This window comes from Thunnus thynnus, chromosome 7 (genome assembly GCF_963924715.1).
Source record: "Thunnus thynnus chromosome 7, fThuThy2.1, whole genome shotgun sequence".
NCBI classification, from domain to species: Eukaryota; Metazoa; Chordata; class Actinopteri; order Scombriformes; family Scombridae; genus Thunnus; species Thunnus thynnus.
This window is the reverse complement of record NC_089523.1, coordinates 28,990,969-29,015,517: the sequence shown is the minus strand read 5'-3', so window position 1 is coordinate 29,015,517 and position 24,549 is coordinate 28,990,969. Positions and strand designations below refer to the sequence as shown.

The 24,549-nt window shown below is 40.7% G+C and overlaps 1 protein-coding gene across 1 annotated transcript in view; it reads right to left on the bottom strand.

Annotated features, from left to right (window-relative positions):
* The window catches only part of tyw1 (tRNA-yW synthesizing protein 1 homolog (S. cerevisiae)), a 58,436-nt gene extending 34,087 nt beyond the window's left edge, over window positions 1-24,349 (bottom strand). The window contains exons 1-12 of the mRNA XM_067595370.1: window positions 24,197-24,349; window positions 23,768-23,895; window positions 23,427-23,558; window positions 22,950-23,051; window positions 21,812-22,006; window positions 21,363-21,641; window positions 18,863-18,982; window positions 11,532-11,664; window positions 8,034-8,086; window positions 7,824-7,942; window positions 6,037-6,146; window positions 459-636 (exon numbers count right to left, since the gene is read on the bottom strand). Of these exons, the coding sequence (XP_067451471.1) occupies window positions 459-636; window positions 6,037-6,146; window positions 7,824-7,942; window positions 8,034-8,086; window positions 11,532-11,664; window positions 18,863-18,982; window positions 21,363-21,641; window positions 21,812-22,006; window positions 22,950-23,051; window positions 23,427-23,558; window positions 23,768-23,895; window positions 24,197-24,287 (1,640 nt within the window). The 5' untranslated portion in view covers window positions 24,288-24,349. The remainder of the gene's footprint in view (window positions 1-458; window positions 637-6,036; window positions 6,147-7,823; window positions 7,943-8,033; window positions 8,087-11,531; window positions 11,665-18,862; window positions 18,983-21,362; window positions 21,642-21,811; window positions 22,007-22,949; window positions 23,052-23,426; window positions 23,559-23,767; window positions 23,896-24,196) is intronic.
* Window positions 24,350-24,549: the final 200 nt, after the last annotated feature.

Genomic DNA, 24,549 nt, shown 5'->3' with positions numbered 1-24,549 from the left:
ATATACAGCCGTGGTGGATGCCATTTGTTTTGAAAGGTCAGTTCACCCGAATTACATGAAAACATATTTTCTCACTTGTCCTTATTGGTATCTGGTCAGACAGACGTGCTGAGGTTATGACATATCCACCTCTGAAAAAACATTTTGAGCACCATTTAACTCCAGTGTATTGGATCCTTCTTGTTAAAGGACACACAGTGCTGGTAATTGTGGAGAATAAACCTTTGATCCTTCCTGCAAGGGAACAATCTAACTGATGCTCTCTACTTTCTAATAGACCTGCCCAAGCTTTAAAGGAAAGAGCTGGTGAAAAGAAGGGAATAAAAAAACACTATAGAAATATACTAAGACACAACAGATTGGCTGGAGTGGAGATTTTGAGAGTAAGAGAGAAATATACTGACAGACACATCCACACACAAAAAAAAAAAACATGTTTGTGTCCGTTTAGCCCCTACCTGATTTCTTTGGGGAACTGTGCATTGGTAACCAGGAAACTAGAGATGTGGTGGGAGTGGAGGAGGCGGACGAAGGCGTTGATTTCAGGATACATGATTGGCTCACCCACAAGAGAGAGGGCGCAGTGCTTGACAGCCAAACCCTCCTCGTACCGGTCAGGCTTCACTCCGGGAACACCTGGAGGGAGAGAGGTCAGCGGCTGAATAAAGGTAGTTTAGAAGTCAATTCCACCTTTGACTTAGTGTCTCCTAACAATACAATGAGTGGACTCACATGTGGAAGCTTGTATTAAAAGCACTGCCGATGCAGATTGAAAAAAAAAAGAAAACTAGGGAGGTCAAGCTTTGAAGTGAAGTCAAAGTGAGTGAGGAGAGGAGAGGAGAGGAGAGGAGAGGAGAGGAGAAGAGAAGAGAAGAGAAGAGAAGAGAAGAGAAGAGAAGAGAAGAGAAGAGAAGAGAAGAGAAGAGAAGAGAAGAGAAGAGAAGAGAAGAGAAGAGAAGAGAGGAGGAGAAGAGAAGAGAAGAGAAGACAGGAGAGGAGAGGAGAGGAGAGGAGAAGAGAGGAGAGTAGATAAGAGGAGAGGAGGAGAGAAGAGAAGAGAAGACAGGAGAGGAGAGGAGAGGAGAGGAGAAGAGAGGAGAGTAGATAAGAGGAGAGGAGGAGAGGAGAAGAGAGGAGAAGACAGGAGAGGAGAGGAGAGGAGAGGAGAGGAGAAGAGAAGAGAAGAGAAGGGGAGAAGAGAGGAGAGGAGAGGAGAGAGGAGGAGAGGAGAGGAGAGGAGAGGAGAGGAGACAGATTGGACTTTCTTACTGTTCAGTGGATCCAGAAGATTAATTGACTATTAAATTTTTGATCACTGAATAAGAGATACGTTTGATTGATTTTCTGACCCAATAAAAATTCTATTAGACTGAGGAATCGAGTTTGGGTTTTCATTAGTTTATGGCAAACAATATTATGATTGTCTAATCATTGAAAGCCCATATTTGGATCAGGACCACAGGCCACCAAATTCACATAGACTTTTATTGGTTACCAAGGACGAGCAAAAATTACAGTAATGAATGAAACCGACTGGAGCATGAAACAAGAAGAAGAGCAGCCAGAGATATCTGTGATTTTATGAAGTCTGCATTTGGGATTTTGGGATGGGGGTGGCAAGTAAACGGCCATAAATGCAGGCCTTAATGAAGACCACCAGGCTTTGAAGCCAATTTAACATAGTGGCCAAAAACTTGGAATTACAGCTTTCGATTCCAACAGGGGCCCAAACACACAATCATAGGAAAATGAGCTGCTGTAAAACAGTAGATACATTTATTTAAGCATCACAACCCCCACGAAATGACTCGTTTCATTTACAGAATATGATCCATTCGGTCCAATAACATTTGGAAAGTTTAAAAAAGCTGCACAATTAAATTATTTTAACCACCTTCAAGTTAGCTGGAGGGCTAAACCGGAAGTCTCTGGTGTGCAGTATGCAATTATCCAGGTAATTTCTTTACAGCAGCGCTTTGGCTTCATGCACCACTGAGCAACTTTCAAGGGAATGAACGGGACCCCGCCTCTAACACTGTATCCAGTTCTCTTTATACATCCATGCATAAATGCAGCAGCATCATTTAAGCCTGACAGTATTATGTATTAAATGCTGTTTGACGTGGTGGTAAGAATTTAATGTATACAGGGAATAAACAAACTGTGAGAGGTTAAGAAAAAAGTTTCATAGACTGTCATTTAATGTTATATTACTGTAGCTACAGCAGATGCCATGCAGTAATTCTAAACACTGGACCGTTGCCTTTACAGTATATGCTTCATAAGTTTGTAACATTTTCTATAGTTGAATCACAGAAAGTAACTTACTGTGCTACCTCAAGGACAAATTGCATCTCACAACAGCTGCAAAGACATCAAAACAGCAAAGTGTCCCCCTGCGAGAAAACTCACTTAACTCTGTTCATAACAGCCGGCCGAGGAGGATAGCATGAGTGTGTGTAAGACGAGTGTGTGAAACCTCATTAAATGTATATATATATTCTAGTATTAGCGATGTGAAATTCCATTATATTCTCACATAGTTGGTCCCCTTGAGGTTCTTTAGAAGGACTCTATTTTTTTGAAGTGGATCACTCAGATAAAACTCAAATCTATAAGCGAGAGAGTCCGCCTCTATTATGAGCACAGCGTAACGATGGTGACTGAATTAGAAGCCGCAGAACTGATTGAAGGGAAGAAAACTATTATCAAAAGACCTTTAATGTCCTCTGGACTTAACCTGCGTTATATTTGCTTCAGCACCAAGACTCAAAGATAGTAAAGAAGTAATTATTCTCTAGTTTTATCGTCTCCCCGGTTTCATTTGATGATGTGTGATTAAAGAAACACACTGAGCACTTCAGGTGGTAGCATTCGGTGTGTGTACTCGTGCGGTGTGAAAGTACAGTATGCATGACTGGAGTGTTGTTGTAGTTAAGAGAATCACAGAACAAAATATTTAATTCTTGATATGTGAATGTAAAGCACAGCAACATAAACCAGGCTCATGTTCATGTGAATTCTCCAAAATGTCCAGAGCTCACACTCATGCAGGACAGTTAGAGCTTAGCGCCAACAAAAGAGCACTTACTGTATTTGTCCTGTGTACCAATAACTGCAAAATGCATGATCTAACAAACAAAACACTGGCCAAGAAGTCAAGAGCTTCTACAAAAGGTGCATCCAAGCACCTAAAACCATATTTTCATGACCCAATGAAATAAACAGTTTCACTTCCTGGAAATCAGTAAAACTCTTAACCAGTGTTTATAGTTTAAAATGATCCCTCACTGCGTTATTATGTCCCACCACAAACATCCTGTTTCTACAGTTTTCAATTCACTAGAGTAATGTACTATCACAGAATATCATTTCACGGAGTCTTTCACATTAATAATCAACAGACGAGAGTATCACACACTCACACAACGCTCCTCTATGCATTCTGAGCCTCAGGTAGCAGGAAGCAGATGTTTATTCCTATTTCGGTCGTCAATATCACACTATAGTCTTTACGAGGAGAGGAGCGTGGCTTTAAACTGCATTTCCCCCCCTGTTTAATGACAGTCTCATATAATACGCTCTCTACAGTATGGTGAAGTGACTAATAACGTCTCCTTATAAACTGTTGCATGACATTTAAAACTGCTATTTGATGAGTCATTTTAGCTGGAAGATCATCGCACTAGACACTGTAAAATGTGTCACTGTCAACGGTAAATGGAGTTGAAGGCTGTCTGATGTGATTTTACAACTGGGAAGAAAATTACAGATGATAATGACAATAAAGACTTCGGCTAAGATTATGTTCAAGTATATTTCTAATAAGAATATGCTTAGTGAAAGCATCTGAAAATGTGCTTTCTCTTATTTTCTACACAAAACCTCATAACTGTAATCTCATTTTGTAACAAATGTTTTGTTTTTTTATTACTGTAAATGATAGAAGAAGCAGCTTATTGTCAACATAATATTACGTGGGCTGTTATTCCACTATGATCGCATCATAAAATTACATTTTCTATAATGACATGCGTTGTAATATATCACCAATGACTGCTCTGAGAATGATATTATCCATTAAGTAGCCCTTTGAAGAAGATACGTCTCTGAAGCTTTTAGCATTTGGCATCTATATCATTTCCTGAGTACAATGGCTTCACTGTTTCATAATGGGATCAGCAGCAGGTTTGAGGTTAGAGAGGAAGACTTCTGACTTCAAGGTCACAGGATCGAGCCGGTTCTTCAGATTAATTTGGCCGGAGGAGCCGTCATGCGTATCGACTAAGCAAGCTTTGATGTCAACGTACATTTTGTTTGTTAAATTGAACAGTTGGTACCGTGGATGAAACTTTCAAAGTAGGCCAACGGTGCCAGTGGCGATGGATCTCAAAGAAAAGTGTTGGTACTGAACACAAACAGAAAATAAATCAACAATGAGATGAAGAGGAAAGAAGGAAGTTTGGCAAACTGAGTTTGGGCTTGATGGGAATGGGTTTTGGGTGTGTGTGTGTGTGTGTGTGTGTGTGTGTGTGTGCGTGTGCGTGTGTGCGTGTGTGTGTGTGTGTGAGTGTGTGTGAGTGTATCTGGACTGACAGGAGTCTGCAGGCCAAATTAGTTTTAAGTCTCAATGGCTGCTCAGTCACAGTCTTGTCACAAATCCAAGAGTTATCTTTGCAGCAAACCAGGATGCAGTTTGGACCGGGGGAAATGAAAGAGCTGATTTGCTGCAACATAGAAGACTTTCAAGTGAAAGCAGTTGAAAAATAAAGCATTGTTGAGAAGGAGAGATCTATTTATGCTGTGTGTGTGTGTGTGTGTGTGTGGTTGTTAATTCTGTCTCTGAAAATATGGTGATAAAACATCAGTGACCATTTGTGCAGGTCAAAACAAAACAACAACATAACGCAACGCTAACAAGAAAAGCAAACCATTCAACACTGAAATAATTAGTAAATTAGTTGATCAGCAAAGTATTTTCATAATCAATCGTTCAATCATTAAAGTTATTCATCAGGGAATAATGAAACCTTTGAGGATTCTTTGCCTTCTCTGCTTTATATCATTATCAAGTTCAATATTTTTGTATTTTGGACTTAAAGTCAGACAAAACAAGCAATTTGAAGACATTACCTCAGACTCCAGGAAGTTTTTGAGATTTCATAGAGTAGATTACTTACTGATAGAGTAAATGACTTACTGGTAATTACAGCTTACTGATTTTTCTTTAAGAAGAATGAAAACGATTACCGTAACAAGTACTACACAAGTACTGATTTCAAACCAGTGTTTAAAACCTTTAAAACCAAGTGGAATCAAACCAATTTTCCGTAATCAGCACTTGTTTTGCTTTAATGAAATTCTGATAAAAATGTGTCACCACCGTGTTTTGACAACGTTTCTCAAAACCTCTTATAGACAAATCTGCTTTGGGGAATACTCATCTAGTGATCGCTAAAATTTTGTTTTGGCTGAGCTTTGGGCACCCAATCAGCCGTCCTCAGCCAATGATGGTAGCAGCCAGAGAAAATAAGTCCCCAATGCCAGCAGTTTTAGTACAAAGTAGTACAAACGGAGCCCGAAAAAATGTGATTAAAGGGCTAATTCTCCCATTAGAAACCATTACAACACTGTGATTCCAATACAATTAGTATTCTGTGGAACTTTATGTGTAAAAAAAAAAAGCTTGAAAATAAAGAGCGTGAAGTTTTGACAATGAAGACACAGTGGAGGTGCCAGACACTGGAATTAAACGATGTGTGTTTTGAGAAGTGATTGAAGTAGCACAGAAGGGGTGTGATGAAAGCAGACGAAACATCAGCATTTTGATCTTCAGTGTGCGTCATTACACAAAGAGTTACAAGAGGTCACACGGAGTGAATTGAGGAAAGCAGGGAGAAATATATTGCTGCATTGTGTGTGCTATTGTGTCAGTGATTATTATCTATAAGGACTAAACTTTATGATGTGCAGATAGTGAGACAGACTGCTAGAGAAACAGATATGTAACGAGACATGTTCGCATATGTCACCGACCTCTAAACTGTCGGATCATGTTCTGATGCTTCTCCAGGGCGTCCTGCAGGATTTTCTCAGCGGGGTCCATCTTCCAGCGCCACTCTGTGCCCACGGGGTTGGTGTGATGTCTTGTAGTGGGGGCACACACATACACAGTGAAGGGGAACAGAAGACATACTGTAACCATTCAGTTCATTTCATTCATTCGTTTGTTGTTGAAGCACTAAACCTGAAGTATGAACTTGACACCCTGCATCACATTTAGGCAATTAGACTGAGGTCATTTAACACATATAAAAACATATTTCACTAGATGTAGAGGAGCATCTTTCTAACAAGGTGACAAATACTAAGGCTGAAGAAGTTTACCTCACTGTTATATAAAAATAAAAGTAAACGATGCATCCTATTTTAAAGGATTTCACCTCCTTCTGGTTGTCTCTGTGTGACGTCTAGGTGCAACAACAAAATCCAGAGGCATCACAGATTTCAGGCTGGTCTTTTCTCATGCATATGCACACGCTCACGCTACACATACTGTCCTTGCCCATCAAGTCTAATTCCACCTGTTGCATATAGAGAGGTGGACGGTGAGGGCTGTTGCAACAATAAATCTGAAGCCCTGAAAATTGCTTACTTCCTGTCATCCCGTATCGCCGCCTTAAGAGAGACCAGCATATCTGCGGTGACAGTGAAGCAGTTCGCCGCAGCGGATTCTGACAGCGACCTTTCAGCGCTCAACACGGTCGCCTTTTCAAATGGAAAATTGAGGGAGAGCGAAAGACCTCGTCTCTCGCCGGTCGTCATGATGAATCAGTGTCCACCTCTGGGCCTCGCCGTTACGCCGGCCATTAGTCTTCCACATGAAAATTATTAGTTTGTTTGCCACGGCTGGAGATCATTGCTCAATTACATGGAGTGGTCTTGACTAACGAGGTGAACAATTTGGGTTTAGACAAGCGTGCGGGCGATAATCCCTAAATGCTATGAAAAGAGGTTCCCTGCCTACTTGTGGTAGATTCTACTATGGTTTAATTAGCCATAAGACTGTTGAAATATCATTCTAAACAACTAATTAAAGCTCCAACTAATTAATGTGACAGCTGTACACTTTGCATTATTTAAAAAGTTAATTAAATCAGTACAGGAAAGTAGCAGAAGTAAATAAATACCAAAATATTGGAGGGAGAAGAGCCAGATTTCAGGTTCTGATTTATAGATCAACATCAAATATCACCTGTTCACCGCAGAGCAAGATGCATGTATATTGTGCATAATCAGGCCTTTTCATGCTTTAATTATATTTTCCCTGCAATAACTGTGTTTACATTCAGGGGTGACAGGGGGTCTACCCACAAACTAACAGAGCCGGCGTCACATCCAGGTAATTATAATGTTATTTCCCCTTGTTCCATTACTGGAAAATAAGACACGATGCCATGCAATCACCATGTTTAATTTATTTATAGAGAACTGGCAATTTCAGGGGAGAGCGGGTTTGCAGTAAAAGTGGCTTTGCCTCATGTTGTCCTCTCTATCAACTGTCTCTACAAGCAAAGGAATCTTGTAGAACACAAATGCAGCCCGAGCTCGTTTTAAAATGTTTTAACGCAGGGCTGTTTTCTGTCTGAATCCCAGCAGGTGATCATTTGCAGACAATGGACAACTGGCCATTGTTTGCAAAATAGCTCGGTCTCCTGAGGGCCTTGACAGCTAGCCTCTGTGACGGAGCAGGACCAAAAAAACAACAAACAAGTCTTCTAGGAAGTTACTTAAGATGTGGACTTTATTCTACAGTTACATACCTCCAGCAGAAGACACACTTGTTAGCACAGGCGAGGCTGGGGGTTGTCTCCATGCACCGGTGGGACTCAATACCATAGAAGGTGTGCTTGTAACAGCCTCCTCTCCCTCGTAACATAGACTAACCAACACAAACGAACACCTTTAATGTGGTGCATGCATTCAGTTCCTCCAAAAAAACAAAAAATGCTCTGTTGAGTTCATTTCAGTACCTTGGTCCATCGACAAAGCTTTACTCCTGAGTGACTTCCAATTAGTTTGTAGCCTGCGCAGAAACAGAAAAGAACAAAATGTGAGGGGGGAGAAAAACAAGGCTCTCAATCAGCGAACACAAGGGGCCAAACTCAGCAGATACTTAATACACAGTGGTACATTTTATTTGAGTGGTACGTCAATAAAGTCATGCTCAACATTCATAAAGACATATTCGTTCACGGTCTTTTGCTAAAGGCGACCGAACAGCCCCGATAAAGAGACGAGTGGCTGCTCAAGGACGGCTGAACAGTAGAGTGAAGGCGGGGATAGTGAGTCAAATTTACTTTCTGCACAAAAGGAGGATAAAGTGCTCCAAATTCACTTTTCTTCACAAGTCTGCCTCTCTGTCCTCTTGTATTACCACTGACCACATCTGGGTGAGTCCCCACAGGCCTCTCTGTTTTTTTTTTTTTTCTTACACATGCTCCTCTGTGATGTCTGCCTATCAAAGAGAATATTTTAATCTTCATCACTTAATCTGCTTAAGAAATAGCAGAACATGACATCTGGATTGCTTCTAGGGTAATCAAGAAGACCTCGCTTTTAAAGTCCTGACATTTAAAGAGACTTTTTAGTTCAGCCATACACTAGATTACAGTAGATTTTTGATGGTAAAATTTAATTTCGGGACCTTATATGTGTTTTAAACCCTTGTAGCTGACATATCTAATTAAAAAACAGCAGGAAACTTGTGTCTGGGTGTGTGTCGGTTCTCATAGCATCCACATCTCAGGTTTGATGCTACGTGAGTCAAACACGAATGTTTTTCATCAAGGTTGTTTATGAGTATATTTATAGGAAAGGCTGAACGGTGAAACTACTCATTATTGATTTGCCATCTAAATGAAACAGCTCGCCATCGATCAAGGATGTTCTTCTGATGTAGAAAAATCACTCTACCTACAAATGCACAAAAACAAAAGCACACATAGAGGATTCAATTCCTTTTTTTTTCTCTCTTGAGGCCTTTGACCTCGACTGCTCCAGTGAAGCAGTTGCTAAAGGGCACCTCAGTGGTGGTAGTAAGGGGAGGGAGGGAAGGGGGGGGCGAGCACTGCTTCTTCACTTTCCCCTACCCAGATTTATCCTGCCGGTCACAAGCTTGCTTCTCTAACCTTTAGGCCACCACGTTCTCACAGATGCCATTATCTTTGAGAAATGGCACCTGCCAAAAAAGCACAACATGTGCTAAGAATAACGGTACTTTGAAAATGACGACAACAGCAATGAAACCTGAACGCAGAGTTTATGAGCGCATGCAGAGGTATTAATCAAAATGCATGTATAGAAACAAGTCCTTACCCATAAGGCTTTTAGTCAGTATAGCACAAAATCTGTGGTGCTCTCTCTAGTGGGCCAATTATGGACTTAAGTATTATTATTTTTTTTTTACTTTGAGTTGTGATACTCTGTCCTACACTCTGAGCAGTCTCAGGGAAATTAAACACGCAGGTAGAGGATGTATTTAAAGAAAGACTTCAGCTTAATCTGTTCGGTAAGGTCTGCAGATCCTTCTCTCAGGGTCTCACAGGTACTAGCTTTCCAAGACCGATGTGTTTCATTAAAAGACACTGGACGACACCTTTTTAACTGCACCTCTACCTACATAACATCTGTCAAATGTTTACTACACTAGTCTCTTGTGACAGCTTGTGACGTCACTGAAAACTCAGCAACTATGCTAAAGATATGAGTTGTCTTGTAGCAGTATTACACAAAGTCTGAGAGTTATACAGTCAACAAAGTACTGTTGTAGACATCGTGTCTCTTGTTGCAGACTACAACGGAACAACAAATATGTGATGTTAATACAGCAGATGTACCGGTTCTTATGTAAAACATCTCTTTTTATTTTCAACAGGTCATATTTCAAAGTTCTAGTCTCTTGAGCCTTGTTGACGACTCATTTTCTTAAATGTGCAGCACTAAAACTTTAAATGTTAAAACTTTCTTACATTACATTACACAAGAGTTTCAAATAGACGTGTGACTTTTGCATCCATGTTACGCCAGAAAAAAGTCTCTAAAGGAAACACAGGCCTTCCAAGACTAAATATCATTAAAACGATGCCAAATCTTTCATCCTTCAGTCTTTTATTCCAAACTAAACAAACTGTCCACCGGGACTGACTGTTGCCAACATAAACACTATGAAATAGGTCAACATTTGGTCAAACGAAGTGAAGTCTTGCTTGCAGAGTAACTATTTATAGAGTATTGTGTAAGCTAACAGTGGGGGGGTTATTGGCTGCAAATGACTGGCCGGTGCAGTAGTAGTGAATGAACTGAATAGAAAAGAAATAGTAAACTGTCAACAATACCTACACGTAGAATATATTAATATACTACAAGCTGCTTCATTTACCAAAACACAAGGTGCAACATCATTAATATTAAGCTGAGCCTTCAGATTTGACTTTAAGCAACAGTGAATGCTAAATATATTATGTTCTTGCATACAAACTGAGCAGTTTAGGGGCACTGAACAAGTCGTATTAATCAGGCTAAAACGAGCGATTTTCGACAAGTTTGTGCAGTTAAGAGAGTTTAGTGAATTCGACTTGGAACACTCGTACGAGCAAACCTCACAAGAAGTAGCTCACCGTCTTACATTTGGAGTAAAAGAATCAAATGAACATGAAGGATAAATGATGAACTACATGGTCTGGATGCTGAGTTAATTACTGCCGTGTTGACATCAGCTAGGAGTAGTTTTGTGGGAGGAGAGAGGAGTAACACTCCCTGAGGACAGGAGGAGTAACCGGACTTCACTGCATCATTAAGTGCCATTCCCCGTCTCCACGCTTGTTTTTGTGTAGCATCTCTGACCGGCTTTAACTAGACAATTTCTCTGTCAGTGTGTCAGAGAAAAAAAAAGAGGCTGAAACACAGGATGCGATTTCAGCAGCTGATTAAAGATGACAAATTACAAAAAAACCTTTTTCGGTGAAGTAAATTGAGTTTGAGAACATGGACACCTCCTGTCAGGGACTTTGATCATTGGGTTAATACTTTTCTGCAAAAAAAAAGTCTAAATTGATTTCTCCACAGGCAACTTGTGTATGTTTGGTAGATTTACTGCTGCATGATTCATGATTCATGTTTTTAAAGTGAAATACAACTTTGCTGCCCTTGTGGAAACGGCAAGGTTAAGGATATGCTGATAAGCAGCTGGTGGTTAGGTCTATAATGTGATTTTTTTATTGCAAATCAATGCAGCTAGATAATATGAATATATTATACAGAGTCACCAGTGACACCAAGCAGATGTTCTATTGGAAATAGCTGTATAGTTTTATACAAGTGAGCCAAATATTCATAAAATTCTACCACTGCCTGAAGCAGAGTCATTACAGGTCAAACTGAGGTTTGTTTCTATATTGTTGAAGTTTGTGTTAACTCTCTAATCTGTAAGTTTCTTTTTTCACCGAAATCCAATCCCCTTTTCCCCTCACCTTGCTTAGTCAGCGCTTCTCTAAGGGAAGGAGTGATCATCTCTCTTCGTTCCCCTTCATCTTCAGTCTTCTTCACGCCGTTCAGCTTGGATAGCTTCACCATCTGGCCGTCTCCTTGGCCCTCTTCTTTGCTCTGTAGCAGACACAAAAAGTCAGTTATTGCTTATAACTGTGACGGTTTCTGTGAAGAATCAGGGTCTGCTGTTGTGTCATGGCTGGAAACTGTAACATCTATAAAATAATAGACTGTAATGTTATACATTTTATGCTGAGGGGGAAAAAATAACTGAAAAATGTACTAAAATACAGCGTCTCAGTCGAAAATAAAGACACAATCAGAAGCCGACTAGATGCTTATATTTTAAAAAGACAAAAAACTGATCTCACTTCATGAGGACGCCACCTAAAGACTTTTAAAGTACATTTAACAAGAGCAGAATACAAATAGACACAGTAAAGCTTGCAGGGCTTGAAACTGAAGATGAGAAATTACACCAGTTCTGAACATTACTTCACTGACACGCATCGATAGTTACTGTCTTTCTCCTACGTCGTCAAGCGTAAGAAACACATTTAAGAGTCAAATTGTGAGTCAGCGTTCTCTCACCGCATACAAACACGAGGATGGTACGAGTATGAAGTTCCACACTGCAATAATACACTGAGGTAACTATCAAGAGAACCATCAAGGTTTGTAACAATGATTCAAGAGTCTTCATGTTACATAATAGAGAAATGTGTTAGGATGCTGCACTGAAACCTGCCCGTTAATCACACCAGACTCTGCAATACACTTAAAAGTCCTGAAATGCTGATATCAGGTGAACTGCAGCAGGATGCAGGATCAAAGCTGTTGAAATGTTATAACAACAAGCAACAGAGAAGGTGAGAGGAACATAAAATTGGCCAATGCAAGAGGAGAGGAGGAGGGGGGGGGGTGTGGAGGCAAAGTATTCAGACAGAAACTGAACTGTATGTTGTGGGGTTTTTTCTCCCACCAGTCTTCAACAGTAGGAAACCTTAACAAGACTGTTTGAATGTTCAGAACCTGCTTGCAACATGATTTTGATGTTCACCATTTTAAAGTTAAAAAAGCGAGAAATTCCAAAGAGCTCCTCTAAAAAGTGTTTGATGTTCGACGGGACTGAAGATCAAGGGTTGTGATTCTGTCATCCTCGAATGACTTTGTGTGTGACATAACCATTAACCACTACATGACACGATGGTTTTGAGTAAGGGGGCATCGACCTGTCTGGACAGTAAAGGCCCTGCGGGGGGGGGGGGGGCGTAATACGCAACAGAGGGTTTATGGCGCAACAGGACAGCTGTCTTTTATGATAGCAAAGCTACTGCAGCCTTCAGGCCAGGATTAGTGCTGCAGTGTGCAGTGTTTGTATGTAAATCTACATATTTTAGAGATATGCTGTTCACAGATATAACAGATATAAAGGTTGATTCCTGCAATCACAAGGCATGATGGACAAGTCGCCTTTGAGATTAACCATGTTTAGTAACACCTTCATCCAATTACTGTACTGCTGCCACCGCTTCGGCTTGTCTATAGGGATCTTTATGTCAACTTCTCAGCACAGCAGCAGATATTCTGTCAGCATACGTTGTATGCATGTGTGCATCCCTGAGGGACTGAGATGCTCCTGGTTCCTGTGCAGCTTGCTGTAGGGCGCTGTCCTCGTTCACTGGTCAAACAGCTCTAAATGTTCGTGACATTTGCTGCTGAGTCTTTATAAAGGCTTTGACAACAATGAGGTCTTCAGCTTCAGTTTGATCGCCACCTGACTTAGGGTCTTATTTTTGTGGTGGTGAGCAAACAGGCCCTCTGACTGTTTTGGCATTTCTTGACTTTGAAATTTGCTTTGTCTGTCTGTCTGTGTGGTATTTCGTCGTCCAACCGCAGAGCACATGGTGCACAGGCGGGAGGGAGAGGTGCAAACACGTGGGAGGTTCATTCAAACTATTGGTGCCATTTTGGTAGAAAACTGGGTCCAAGATGTTGTGCTGAGAATAGATGTCTCAGAACCGCATCTGTTTCTAGTGAAATATCACAAAAACAACTAAGTACTTGGAGCAAATGCACAGCAAAAATGAAATAATGCTCAACTGAGACATACTACTGGTCCATTTTATCAAAAAAGATGATGTAATAAACTGAAAAACACACAATGAGGACACTAAAGTGTAACCTACTTTTGACATCCCACAAACTTTGTAAAAAAGGAGACAGCACATCACCTTGAAGAGACCGGGCTATGACATCATAATAATAATCTACAGAGGGACTGGGTCCTCTTCCATGGAGCCCACCATGTTGCACCACCATGTTTCTACTGAAGCCCAGAATGGACAAACCAAACACCGGCTCTACAGAGGGCCTTTCATGTTTTTTGTGACCGCTACTGTAGCTTCTCCTACACACCTGGAAGGGGAGGGGTATTCAGTTGGTTGCAATCTGCCACCTCATGGCTATATACCATTAAACCCTACACAATGCTCCTTTAAGTTCACCAGATTAAACTGGCAGCGAAAACTTTGTAGCTCAGGTAAAAAACAAGCAATTTAAAGCTCAGAACGGCTGAGGACAACACTGGTGTTCAACTCTCAGCCAGTATAAAACGTCCAGTCTCACTTACTGCATCCGTAAGGTACAAAATTCTGACAAGCATACATAACATGTAGCCAACAGTGCAACAATCTGTCCCTGCGGTGTTTTGCGTGTAGCCCTGGCAATTCATCTGGCCCCCGGTCTCTTGTCCCCACCGCTCAGCTTTCACTCTCGCTTGAGAGCCCTCAGACGTTCCGGTCATGCCCGGGCCTGTCTGGACTAACGTAACTGGGACATCTCACAGCAACATGTTGTGCTCTGGAACCGATGGCGCAACATGGTGCTGATGCAGGCAGACAGACAGACAGTGCAGCGAAAAAAAACACACAGAGCAAGCGGGTGATTCGAGGGATAAACACAAAAGGCATATGTGGGAGAGAGAAGCACCGATGAGAGGAATCATGTAGAAAGACAGAAAGAAAATGTCAAAAACTGCAATTATAAACAAGTTCTATATTTGCAAGAATCGGATCCACACACACACATACAAATACACACGTGTCACTGCATCAAAACATCAAAGTCTATAGCTGTTTTTAGCCATTTTATGCTACATACTAATTGCATACGGTAGTCTTAATAGTGGGACAGGAAGTGTTGCAATATGTGTGTGAAAAGGCAAACAAACTACAACTTTAAATGCCACTGCCAATTCAATTTAACAGAATAATTTCACCATCATCCACAATTGTGAGAAGATCAACAGCATACTCAAAAATCATACTATACTTTTCATTTTATTTGAGTGTAGTTTTATACTATTAAGTCAATTTTTCGAGCATGAACACATCACAGACTCCAAAAAAACAGTATGCAACAGCCTTTTTAGTCCTCGTAGCATCTTTCTCCCTCCAGACACTGAGCTGAAAACATCAAAGAAAGCCGTGTGACCACTCAGGTTAATTATCCGCTCCACATTAAATCTTATCTGGCTATAGTCCATAATGTTTAGATACCAACACAATGAACATTTGAGGATACAATCAGGAATACTAGCCAAAGACTGATATAGACTGAGGTTGGACAATATGAGCTCTACAGTCTGGCAGCCGATCACAGCCTGCCTGCCAGTCTACCATCGGGTACATTTGAAAAAAAAAAAAAAAAACTGTTGTGGGAAATGTGTACTCACATCATTTAGTTCAGCAGTAATCCAATCATCTTCACTCTGGCCGGGCTACAAGCATCACTGACATCAATACGGACAAAATCCATCTGTGCCATATTTAGCTCAACAGTCCTCTACATTTTTATGTGTTGTTGGCCTCCGTCGACCGACAGGCGTGACGGCCAAAAAGCATTTCGGATCAGATGGGGTAACTTTCTTATCCAAGTGAGAGATGATTTGAGGAGAAAGTAGACGGCTACCGACGCTATATTTCAGTCGACGTGAGATAAAAATCCACTACAGATAGATGTTTGTTTTAGTGTAATGGGTTGAAAGCATGAAATGCCACAACCAATGAAACTCATTAGTGAGTGCAAGCAGCCCCGAATCTCTGCACAGCCCAGTTAAAAATGGATTGACTGCCATATAAATCTCCTGAAATCATTCCTTTTTAGGCTGAATTTTGCAAGAATATGTTTTAAGATCTGTTCAGTCATGATCCAAGACTGGATAAAGACTAACCAGTAAGGAAAGAGAGCCTCAAGATGTGATACAAATCATTACAAGTAGATGGAAAGATAATGTTTTGAGTAAAGACATGTGATCTAACATGAACATCATCAGTAGGAAACTGTGAAAACATGTAAATTTACTGTATCTCATCTTACCAACAGTACAAGTACAGTGAAAGCTGGTAATCTACACTATGATGACGAATATAATTAGTTTATTAAGGTTAGTTAATTTAAGGTTAGTGGATTTGTTTGATGTTATATGGAGTATACAACTAAAAGAATCCCAGAAGGATATCCTGAATACAGACTCAGGCAGTCAATTAGGATTGGCCTAAATATGGTTGTAAACAGGCTGCAGAGTGTGAAAGAATCTGTGAAGTGTCCGTCCTTCTGATCTGTGCAAATAGCTTTAGTGAAGTGAAATGACAGTCTGGTGTTAAATGTCACTGGTTGCGGCTCTGCCAGAGACCGAATACTGGTTCAACGGTGGTGGTGGTGGTGGTGGTGGTGTTAGTGGTGCGTTCAGCTGCCTGCAACTGAGAGTCTTTGCCATCACCTAGTGGTCAAACACAGTCGAACTGAGTTTCCACCTGCAGTTATGATGAGAGATTAAAAAAAACAATCTGGGGACATGATTTATCTCCAGCTCACTTTTCTGAGACTGCGACACTGAGAGTACTTTTTTTTTTTGACGTGAGATAAATGTTGAAAAATCCTACAATTCCACAACACGAAGCGGTCGTTAGACTTTCTGCACCTCAGCTGACTCCACACTGTAAATTAGCTAACAAACATATTGCAGTCAGGGGAATTTCCTTGTTAACACTTAGTTTGCAGCTCGGCTAAATACAAGTTGTCTCTTGGCGATAGCGAGTGTTTTATGTACAAACTAATTACATCTCACACTGCCTGCTCTGTGTGATCAAATTATGCCAAAACAACACAAATTTGACACCACAGACACACGGCAACATTGTCATCCTGACATCCGAGTGAGATGATTATATTATATTATACTTAACTGTTACAAATTAAACAATATATCTGCAGCGAGTGAAATAGAAGTTAATGTCCATGTTTGTGTTTCACAAGCAAATACTGTATTTATTCATATATATATGGGAATATCCTCAGGGAAAAGAATAATAAAAATGTAATAATACAAAAATTAACTTCCACTGTGGCGCTCCAAGCTCTTCAATAATCAACTGATGTCTTTTCAACTCTCCCCAACGTGATATATAAACACATTCGAGTAGGGATTACAAAAAGGGCCAAACGTCACAGAGCTTAGACGCATTACAATGTAATATTAACGTCACAAGAGAAAAGACAAAACTAGAACGATCTGTCATTAAGAGTCGTGTTTAACATGTCGCCCCTTCTCCTGCAAATCCAGCACTGTTGTCGGCGCCAAACATTAACTTTATCATGAAGCATTATACATTCATGAGAACAAAGGCTCCCATCAGCTGCAGTTAAATGAAATGTTCTGTCTTCCCCTGAGCTTCTGAAAAACACATAAAAACTATTTCACATCTGTCCCCGACAGAACCCAACACATTCACTCACTTGTTTCTTTGTGGGTGAAAAAAAAAAAAAAGGCCCTTTGAGGCAGAGCATCCTCCTCAAAGGTTTAATGTGGGGTCAAAAGCTGGAGTGTAAAGTCTACCTTAGATAGAAGTCAAGTGTTGGGTGCAGTCAGTCAGTTGTTTCTGTTATATTCATCAGTGACAAATAAATAGACTTAATAAATACTATTTGAACCATTTTGTTATTGTGTTTTCCCCAATGTAAGGTTTGGTCCCCTCCTCTTCATCAACCAGTATAAACCAGTATATATCATTGAGATTGACAGACTTGAGACGCAGTGACAGACATTTACAAGCAAATAATTATTCCTTTTCAAATTAGTGAGCAAGTTCAGTAAGTTATAGCTGTGTGACAAAAGCCTTGTGAACACCCTTTTACTCTGAATGTAATGTTATCTAATAAAACTTGGTGGAGATAATTTTTGGTTGCTGTAACTGTGGTTTTGGGTTTATCTAGTTATACAAATAAAACAGAAGACCATAGAAATGCCTAAAGACTCATTTATGACCATAGAAAATAATGGGGAGGGTCCACATACAGTATATACATAAATATAGATATATACCTTGAATGTGAAATAGATGGAAAAACCCCTTCCAACATCCAAAATAAAAAACTGGGCATCTTTTATGACGACTGGGTGGGTCTGAGGCTCTGATTGTGCTACATGATGTCAATCAAACCTGTCAACACTGTTCTGCGAAGGCTGGGAGCCTTTTTCTCACCTGTGGATGTTTTCTTTGATTTGTTTGTGCTCACTTTCTACCTTTCCCGATGCAAAATACAACTAGTAGACAGCTTTTCACTCTACAAGATGACCTTTCCCCAATAAACTGCCACTCAAAAGCGCAGCTACATCACCGGGTTGGATACCTACATTTCTTTTCCTGCCATTTCCTCTCACAGCTCACTTCTTTGCCCAGAACCTTACACAACGGCCTATAAAAAGGGGGGGGGGGGGGGGCTGATAATGTCTCTTCCTTCCCTCATATTTTTCTGCTGCTTTTCTTGAGTCACTCGTTCCTCACAAGTCTGTGAAGTGGGCGTCCTCCGCTATTACGCAAGCCTCTGCTTCTCGCCTGCCGGGGTCTGGTGTCTATCAACCCATCTGCCACTTCTCCTTCAGTGACACCACTTTTCTCTTTATTCTGAGCCGTTAGATTGGACCAAGGGGATGGTGGAAGCTTAACGCCATGACGATGCCCGCTTATAGACCATAACAAGGAAACGCTGAGAATAGATCTGCTGGATATGAGACTCCTATTTAAAATGATTCAACAACTGTTTAACTGTAATGTTGTAAAGCAGCCAGTTAGATACTGTATATCTAACCCATATTGATACATGTTGAATAGTTATTTTAATTCTTTCTGTGGGATTGTGGTAGGAAAAGGTGGAATGAAGTACCTAAGTACCTACCTGTGACTCAGCTAGTGTTTGAAAAAGATGCAGATACATCGCTAAAGGTTGTGGACGCTAGTGGACAGAGTCTAACCTTTGCTTTTTTGACGCTGTTCATGATGTTGCCCAGATCCTCCATGTCAACCACTGTACCGGGTTTCTTTTCATCTTTTTCATCTTCCTCATCATCACTGCTGGACTCCATCAGATCCTCCTGAAACGAGAAGAAGAGAAGTGAGACTACAGAGAGGAGTGGGGACAGATGACTGAGTGGGAAAAACATAAATGATCCTCTCAAGTAAAGAGATTCACATATGTTCCAACCTATAACCAATTAAAAACTTGTCTATGATTAAGAGGGGGAGCCCATATGGAACGCATTTATTCTACATCTCTCGGGCCGCCTGATTAAATACGAACAACATGCATGTTAATGGCGTTTCTGAGGATTTATCACAATGACTGCCCCGTGCTGAAGCTTCTAACACACATGTGCGGCAGCAGGATAAAATACACGAGCGGTACGACAGGTAGATAAATCACCACGACGACGACGACGGTCCCCTCCCCGCCGCCACAGTTCTCAGCTACTCTCGGTTCCGGTTGAATGTCACCTCTGCTGAGTGCACCGAGTGTTGCGGATAGAGGGGAAGAAGTCTCAGCTAGAGTTGGCTCTGAGGTGCCCGCTACCATGACAACTGGTCATCTGTGTGCCGTGACGCCTATGAAAGCTGTTAATGCGTGCGTGTGTACATACATTAATGCTAATAATAGCCTTATTTACATAAAAAACAAGCCACAAAGCAAATAGTTGATAAAATATTATGATAAAATACATTAAAAGACTTTGAACCAGCTGAAGTTTATTGAGGTTTTTGTTGTGTGAGGCATGAGAAGAGGATGAAGTGAATGCATGAGTTACTGTTTCTAAGTTTCAGTGCTGCTAAATAAGGACATGATAAAGTGAGAGCAACACTCCTCTTTCTGAGACATTCAGAGTCTCCGTCTGCTTTTAATCACGTTGTCGGAAGGCGACGTGAGGCCGTTAGCCCGGCTAGTCAACCTCAGACAGCTGAGACGAGAGCTGCTTTGTTATTTAAAGTGCCCCTGTAACGTTGAAAGACATCATCATAAGCCAGAGGACAGTCTCCTAATTAGACATCAGCTGCACTCTTGCTCCGTCTTTCTTGTACTCGCTAATTGTCTTTAGCTGCTTACTTGTTTTCTGGGTCAGGACGTCAAGCCTGGTGTGTGTCCAACGGTGCACACACACAACTACATGTTCTGTATCCTTCAGAAGAGCTGATGAGACACCACTCAAACTGAGTTTCTATTATTATCTTTATAATATAATGGAAACATTCTGAGGGGCTTCTTATTGAATAGAAAATACTTTCTTATTAAAATGTCACAGATCCCACATCACTCCTGTTTTAGCCTCACTGCATCGGCTGCCAGTGAAGTTCAGGATTGATTTCAAGATTCTCTTAATCACTTATAAGGCCTTACACGGTTTAGCTCCTGCATATATATCCAAGCTACTAAGCCCGTATACTACCATGCCGACACTTAGGTCTTCAAAACCAAAACCTGTTGGCCGTACCACGTGCCAAACTAAAAACCGAGGGAGACTTTTGTTGGAACAATCTCCCCACTTCCATCAGATCAGCTGAATCTGTTGACTGTTTCAAAAAACATCTAAAAACCTACTTTTTTTTTAGAACGGCTTTCTCACAACATTTCATAAATTCAAGTGCGTGCTCTGGGTGATGACTGTATGTGTTCTCGAATGTGTCTTTCATGGTTTTTGTGTCCTAATGTCACTGTAAAGCACTTTGTAAGCTGTGTTAAAAAAGGTGCTATATAAATAAAGTTTTACTTACTTACTTACTAACAAATAACAGCTGTAACAATAGGTCAATAAACTGATCAGTCGATCACTAGAAAATTAATCTGCAACTATTCTTATAATCGAATAATTATTTTAGTCGTTTTTTAAATAAGAATGCCAAACATTTGCTGGTTTCATCTTCTCAAATGTGAGGATTTGATGCTTTTTTTGTTGCACATGATAGTAAATATATCTTTTGAACTGTTGGTCGGACAAAACTGAAGACGTCACTTTCGACTGTGGAATACTATCATTGTCATTTTTCTGGCATTTTGTAGACAAAATGATTAATGTAGAAAATAATGGGCAGATTCATCGATAATGACGATAATCGTTAGTTGTGGCCCTTTTACAGTTCTTTGTCCATCACCAAAGTAACACGGACAGAAAACACACCATCATCCTCGTTTTCACGTGTGTGTCCTCATCAGGTTGGTCAGAACACTGTGTCTAAGCTGAATTAGGTCAGCAATGCCGAATCCATCACTGAGACATGATGTGTAATAGGAAAACACCAGATCAATAGTCCTCCATCATGAAATAATCATCATCGGCTAAAACACTGATCCAGAAGCGGGTAGAGATTCAGTTTTTTTGCTCGAAGCAGGACGAATGCTTGTAAATAACGAGGCCAACTTAACAAAATTAAGAGTGTTCACAGTGTTTCATACAAGACGCCACAGTGAGATCAACTCTGCTTTACCTCAGAGCTGTTATTCTGCAGAGCTGCCTTCTCTTCCTCCTCCTGTCCTTCTTTCTTCTTGTTCTTACAGGAGCCTCCGGTCTTACAGTTCCCACTGCAGCTCTTCTTCTCACCCTTGGACAGGGCCTGTAAGCGGTTCAGGAACTTGACTTTCCAGGCCAGGAAGTCTGCCTGGACGCTGCCGTTACGGCTCTTCACCACGTTGCAGTCGCCTTCTCCCCTGGTCATGATTCGCATGCCGCTCAGCATCCACAGCCACTTGTCCACGTTTTTACCAACCTGGAGAGAGGGGAAAGGAAAGTGGTTTAAATAAGGTAAGCATGGAAAGTAGAGTTTGGACCTGGATTATGTTTCCCACTCTGGTTGTCAAACTTGTAGCTTTGACTATTCTTTGATTAAATGATGGTTGAGCATACGACAAAGCAGTATTAACAGTCTAATAGTCTCACCGTGTTGTAGTGGCCGACATAGACAGAGTCGCCGAGACCGAACACCGCATATCTGAGGCCTTTCAGGTACGTCTTCCCGTATCTGAAGTCAGTGGACGCCTCCTCCAGCCACTTGCAGAACCACTCAGCGTTCTCGGTTGGCTGTCCGTCAGTGTAGGAGGCCACAAGAAACACACAGACTGACTTGTTGGTGCACTGCATGGAAAGATGAACACAACGGACAAAAATAAGACACTCAAACACAGCAGTAGTGCTTTTCAACAAACATTTCCATGCAAAGGACATCAGAGAAAATTGATCTAGATAAAATGTAAAAGTGGGACACAAGTCTCCTCGGCCCTGTAACAGGAAACTGCAGGAGTGAGGCGGCCACCTTGTCACATAGTCAGCCATCAGTCAAGATGACTGATGGCTGGTCAGTGAGACTCACTGTACTGAGGATCAGCTGCTTCTGTGGAGCAACTGGTGCCTGCTCTCATTTCTCTTGAGGACATTTTCCATCACTGAAAAACTGTATCGCTATCCTATTGAATAAATTGCTCCTGCTGTGTACCAGCCAAGCAATCTCCTATTCATCTCTCAATGCACTACAGGGTGTCCACAAAATGAAAAGGCAACACTGATAAAAATAATCCATCTTTCTTCAGCTGAGCAGGATTTGTGTAATACATTTTTTTCCTCCGCGCCAGCCGTCTGAAGAATCATATCTGTGAGAAATGAAGGAAAGGCTGAGCTGGAACATAACAGAACTCGGGGCTTATTGTATTGTTTGTTGTCAAGCTTATAATTAAAAAAAAAAAAAAAAAAACAGTTCCGATTCATTTTACTTTGATTAATTTTGTTCTAATTACACCTCGCCTGAAAGTGCCTCGTAGCTAAATATTATGTGCTTGAAGTTTCATTTCAGACATTTAATTAACACCCCTGAGCAACTACCTGGAAAATACAGCGTTATTATCCTCTTAACAGAGCTGCATCAGTTAATTGATACAAAATTTATTCATTTACTTTATACAATGTCAAAATGAAGGGTCAGGTACAGAGCAGCGGGTTTAGGTTCTTGTGTGAGGACTCAATTTATTATCCTCGATATGAGATCCACATGTCTGAAAGCATCCTCTTATTCAGACTTTGTTACCTCATCAGCAAGCTGATCATCTGGATCGTAGTCTTTCATGTCAATCACCTCAGCTGGTATGCCCAAAGTCTTCACCTCCTCTGATAGCTCTTTTGCAAAACTCTGCACGACAAAAAGAGTCCAAGTCAGCTTATCGAACATCTCTGAATGTTACATTAATTACCAAGAATAATCACAGTAATCAAGCATGAATTCAATTTTGCTTTTTATTGTGTAAGAAATGTTGAGTAGTTTGCACATGCTTATAGTTGACTAGGTCCTAAAAAACACCTTAGTTTGTGAAGCCTGTAGTGAGTTTGTTGACATTTTATAAACAGTGTATTAATTCAACTGTATGTTCATGCAGTGGTGACATTACACTAAACAATATTTTATACTGTAATATGTTTGTGTCCTTAGATTTCACACCATCGTCTCTATATATTAACATCATGGGTTACTGAGGATGTTTAAGGTTTCAGTGAACAATATCTGTACTTTTGCTGTTCCCGTCTGTGAGCCGTAGAAGATTTTAACCCGTGACACGTGAACCACAGGGTCTCTGCCAGAGCAGTCGTTCTTCTTCACGGCTTTGTAGACCCAGGAGCCGACGTCCCTGGAGAGGCTTTGCTAAAAGCATACAGAGGAAGACAATAATATGACAAGTGGTGCTGCAGATTAAGCTTTCTGTTCATAAATAGGACAAAGATCTTAAATGTTTTGGAAATATGAAACACAAACCAACAGCATTTTTACAAAAATAAGGATTTTTAGAAAGGTTTATAGGGCAATAGATAAGTCTCAGATAACACACAGCTGATAAGCAAGTGTAAATTCACCTTCTTCAGTGCCATCTTCAGGGAGAACCAGACCCCAAACACTAGCGCAGCAGCTGAATACAAGTACAGCCTGTTGTGCCATATCGACATGAAATAGCTCTGACTGGGACTGTGGGGAGTCTGTGAGACTGCAGGGAGAAAAGATCAAACTGGGACGTCAAACAAGATATGTGAATAATACAGTTTAGCTTTAACATGGTTACGTTTCAGTTATAAATGCAACGCGGCAATGCACTTTGACAGACAATGGTTAACCTTAAAGCAACAAGTCAACAGGTTAAAATCCCCCTTTTAAGGTCACCTGCCGTAAATAAATAAAAGGCGGGTGTCTGGCTAACAATAACTTACAAGCTAGTTATGTTTCCAACGGTCGCTGAAACATAGCTTTAAGTTCGTCTCCGGTTCGGTTAAATTGTTAAATAAACTCACCTTTAGTATCCGCTGCAGACGCATGACTCACGAAAATAAAGATAATTACGACGAAACTGTGCATCATTGCGAAATAAATGTTGGAATACATGTTTGTAAGTCTTCAATGTCTGTGTGGAACCATGTTGTTTAGCCGAGAAGCATGCTGGGAAGTGTAGTTAGTAGTGATGCGATCAAATGAGACCACTTTACTTTCAAAGCGATAGTATTGCGATGAAATATATAGATAGTTCGGCTTGTTTCGTCTGCCTCATTCAATACAGAAATATTTACACAGTCACTGATGTAATTCGTGATTTTGGGAAACATAAACATAACTGACTTGACACCGGAAGTATCACTATGACATTTGT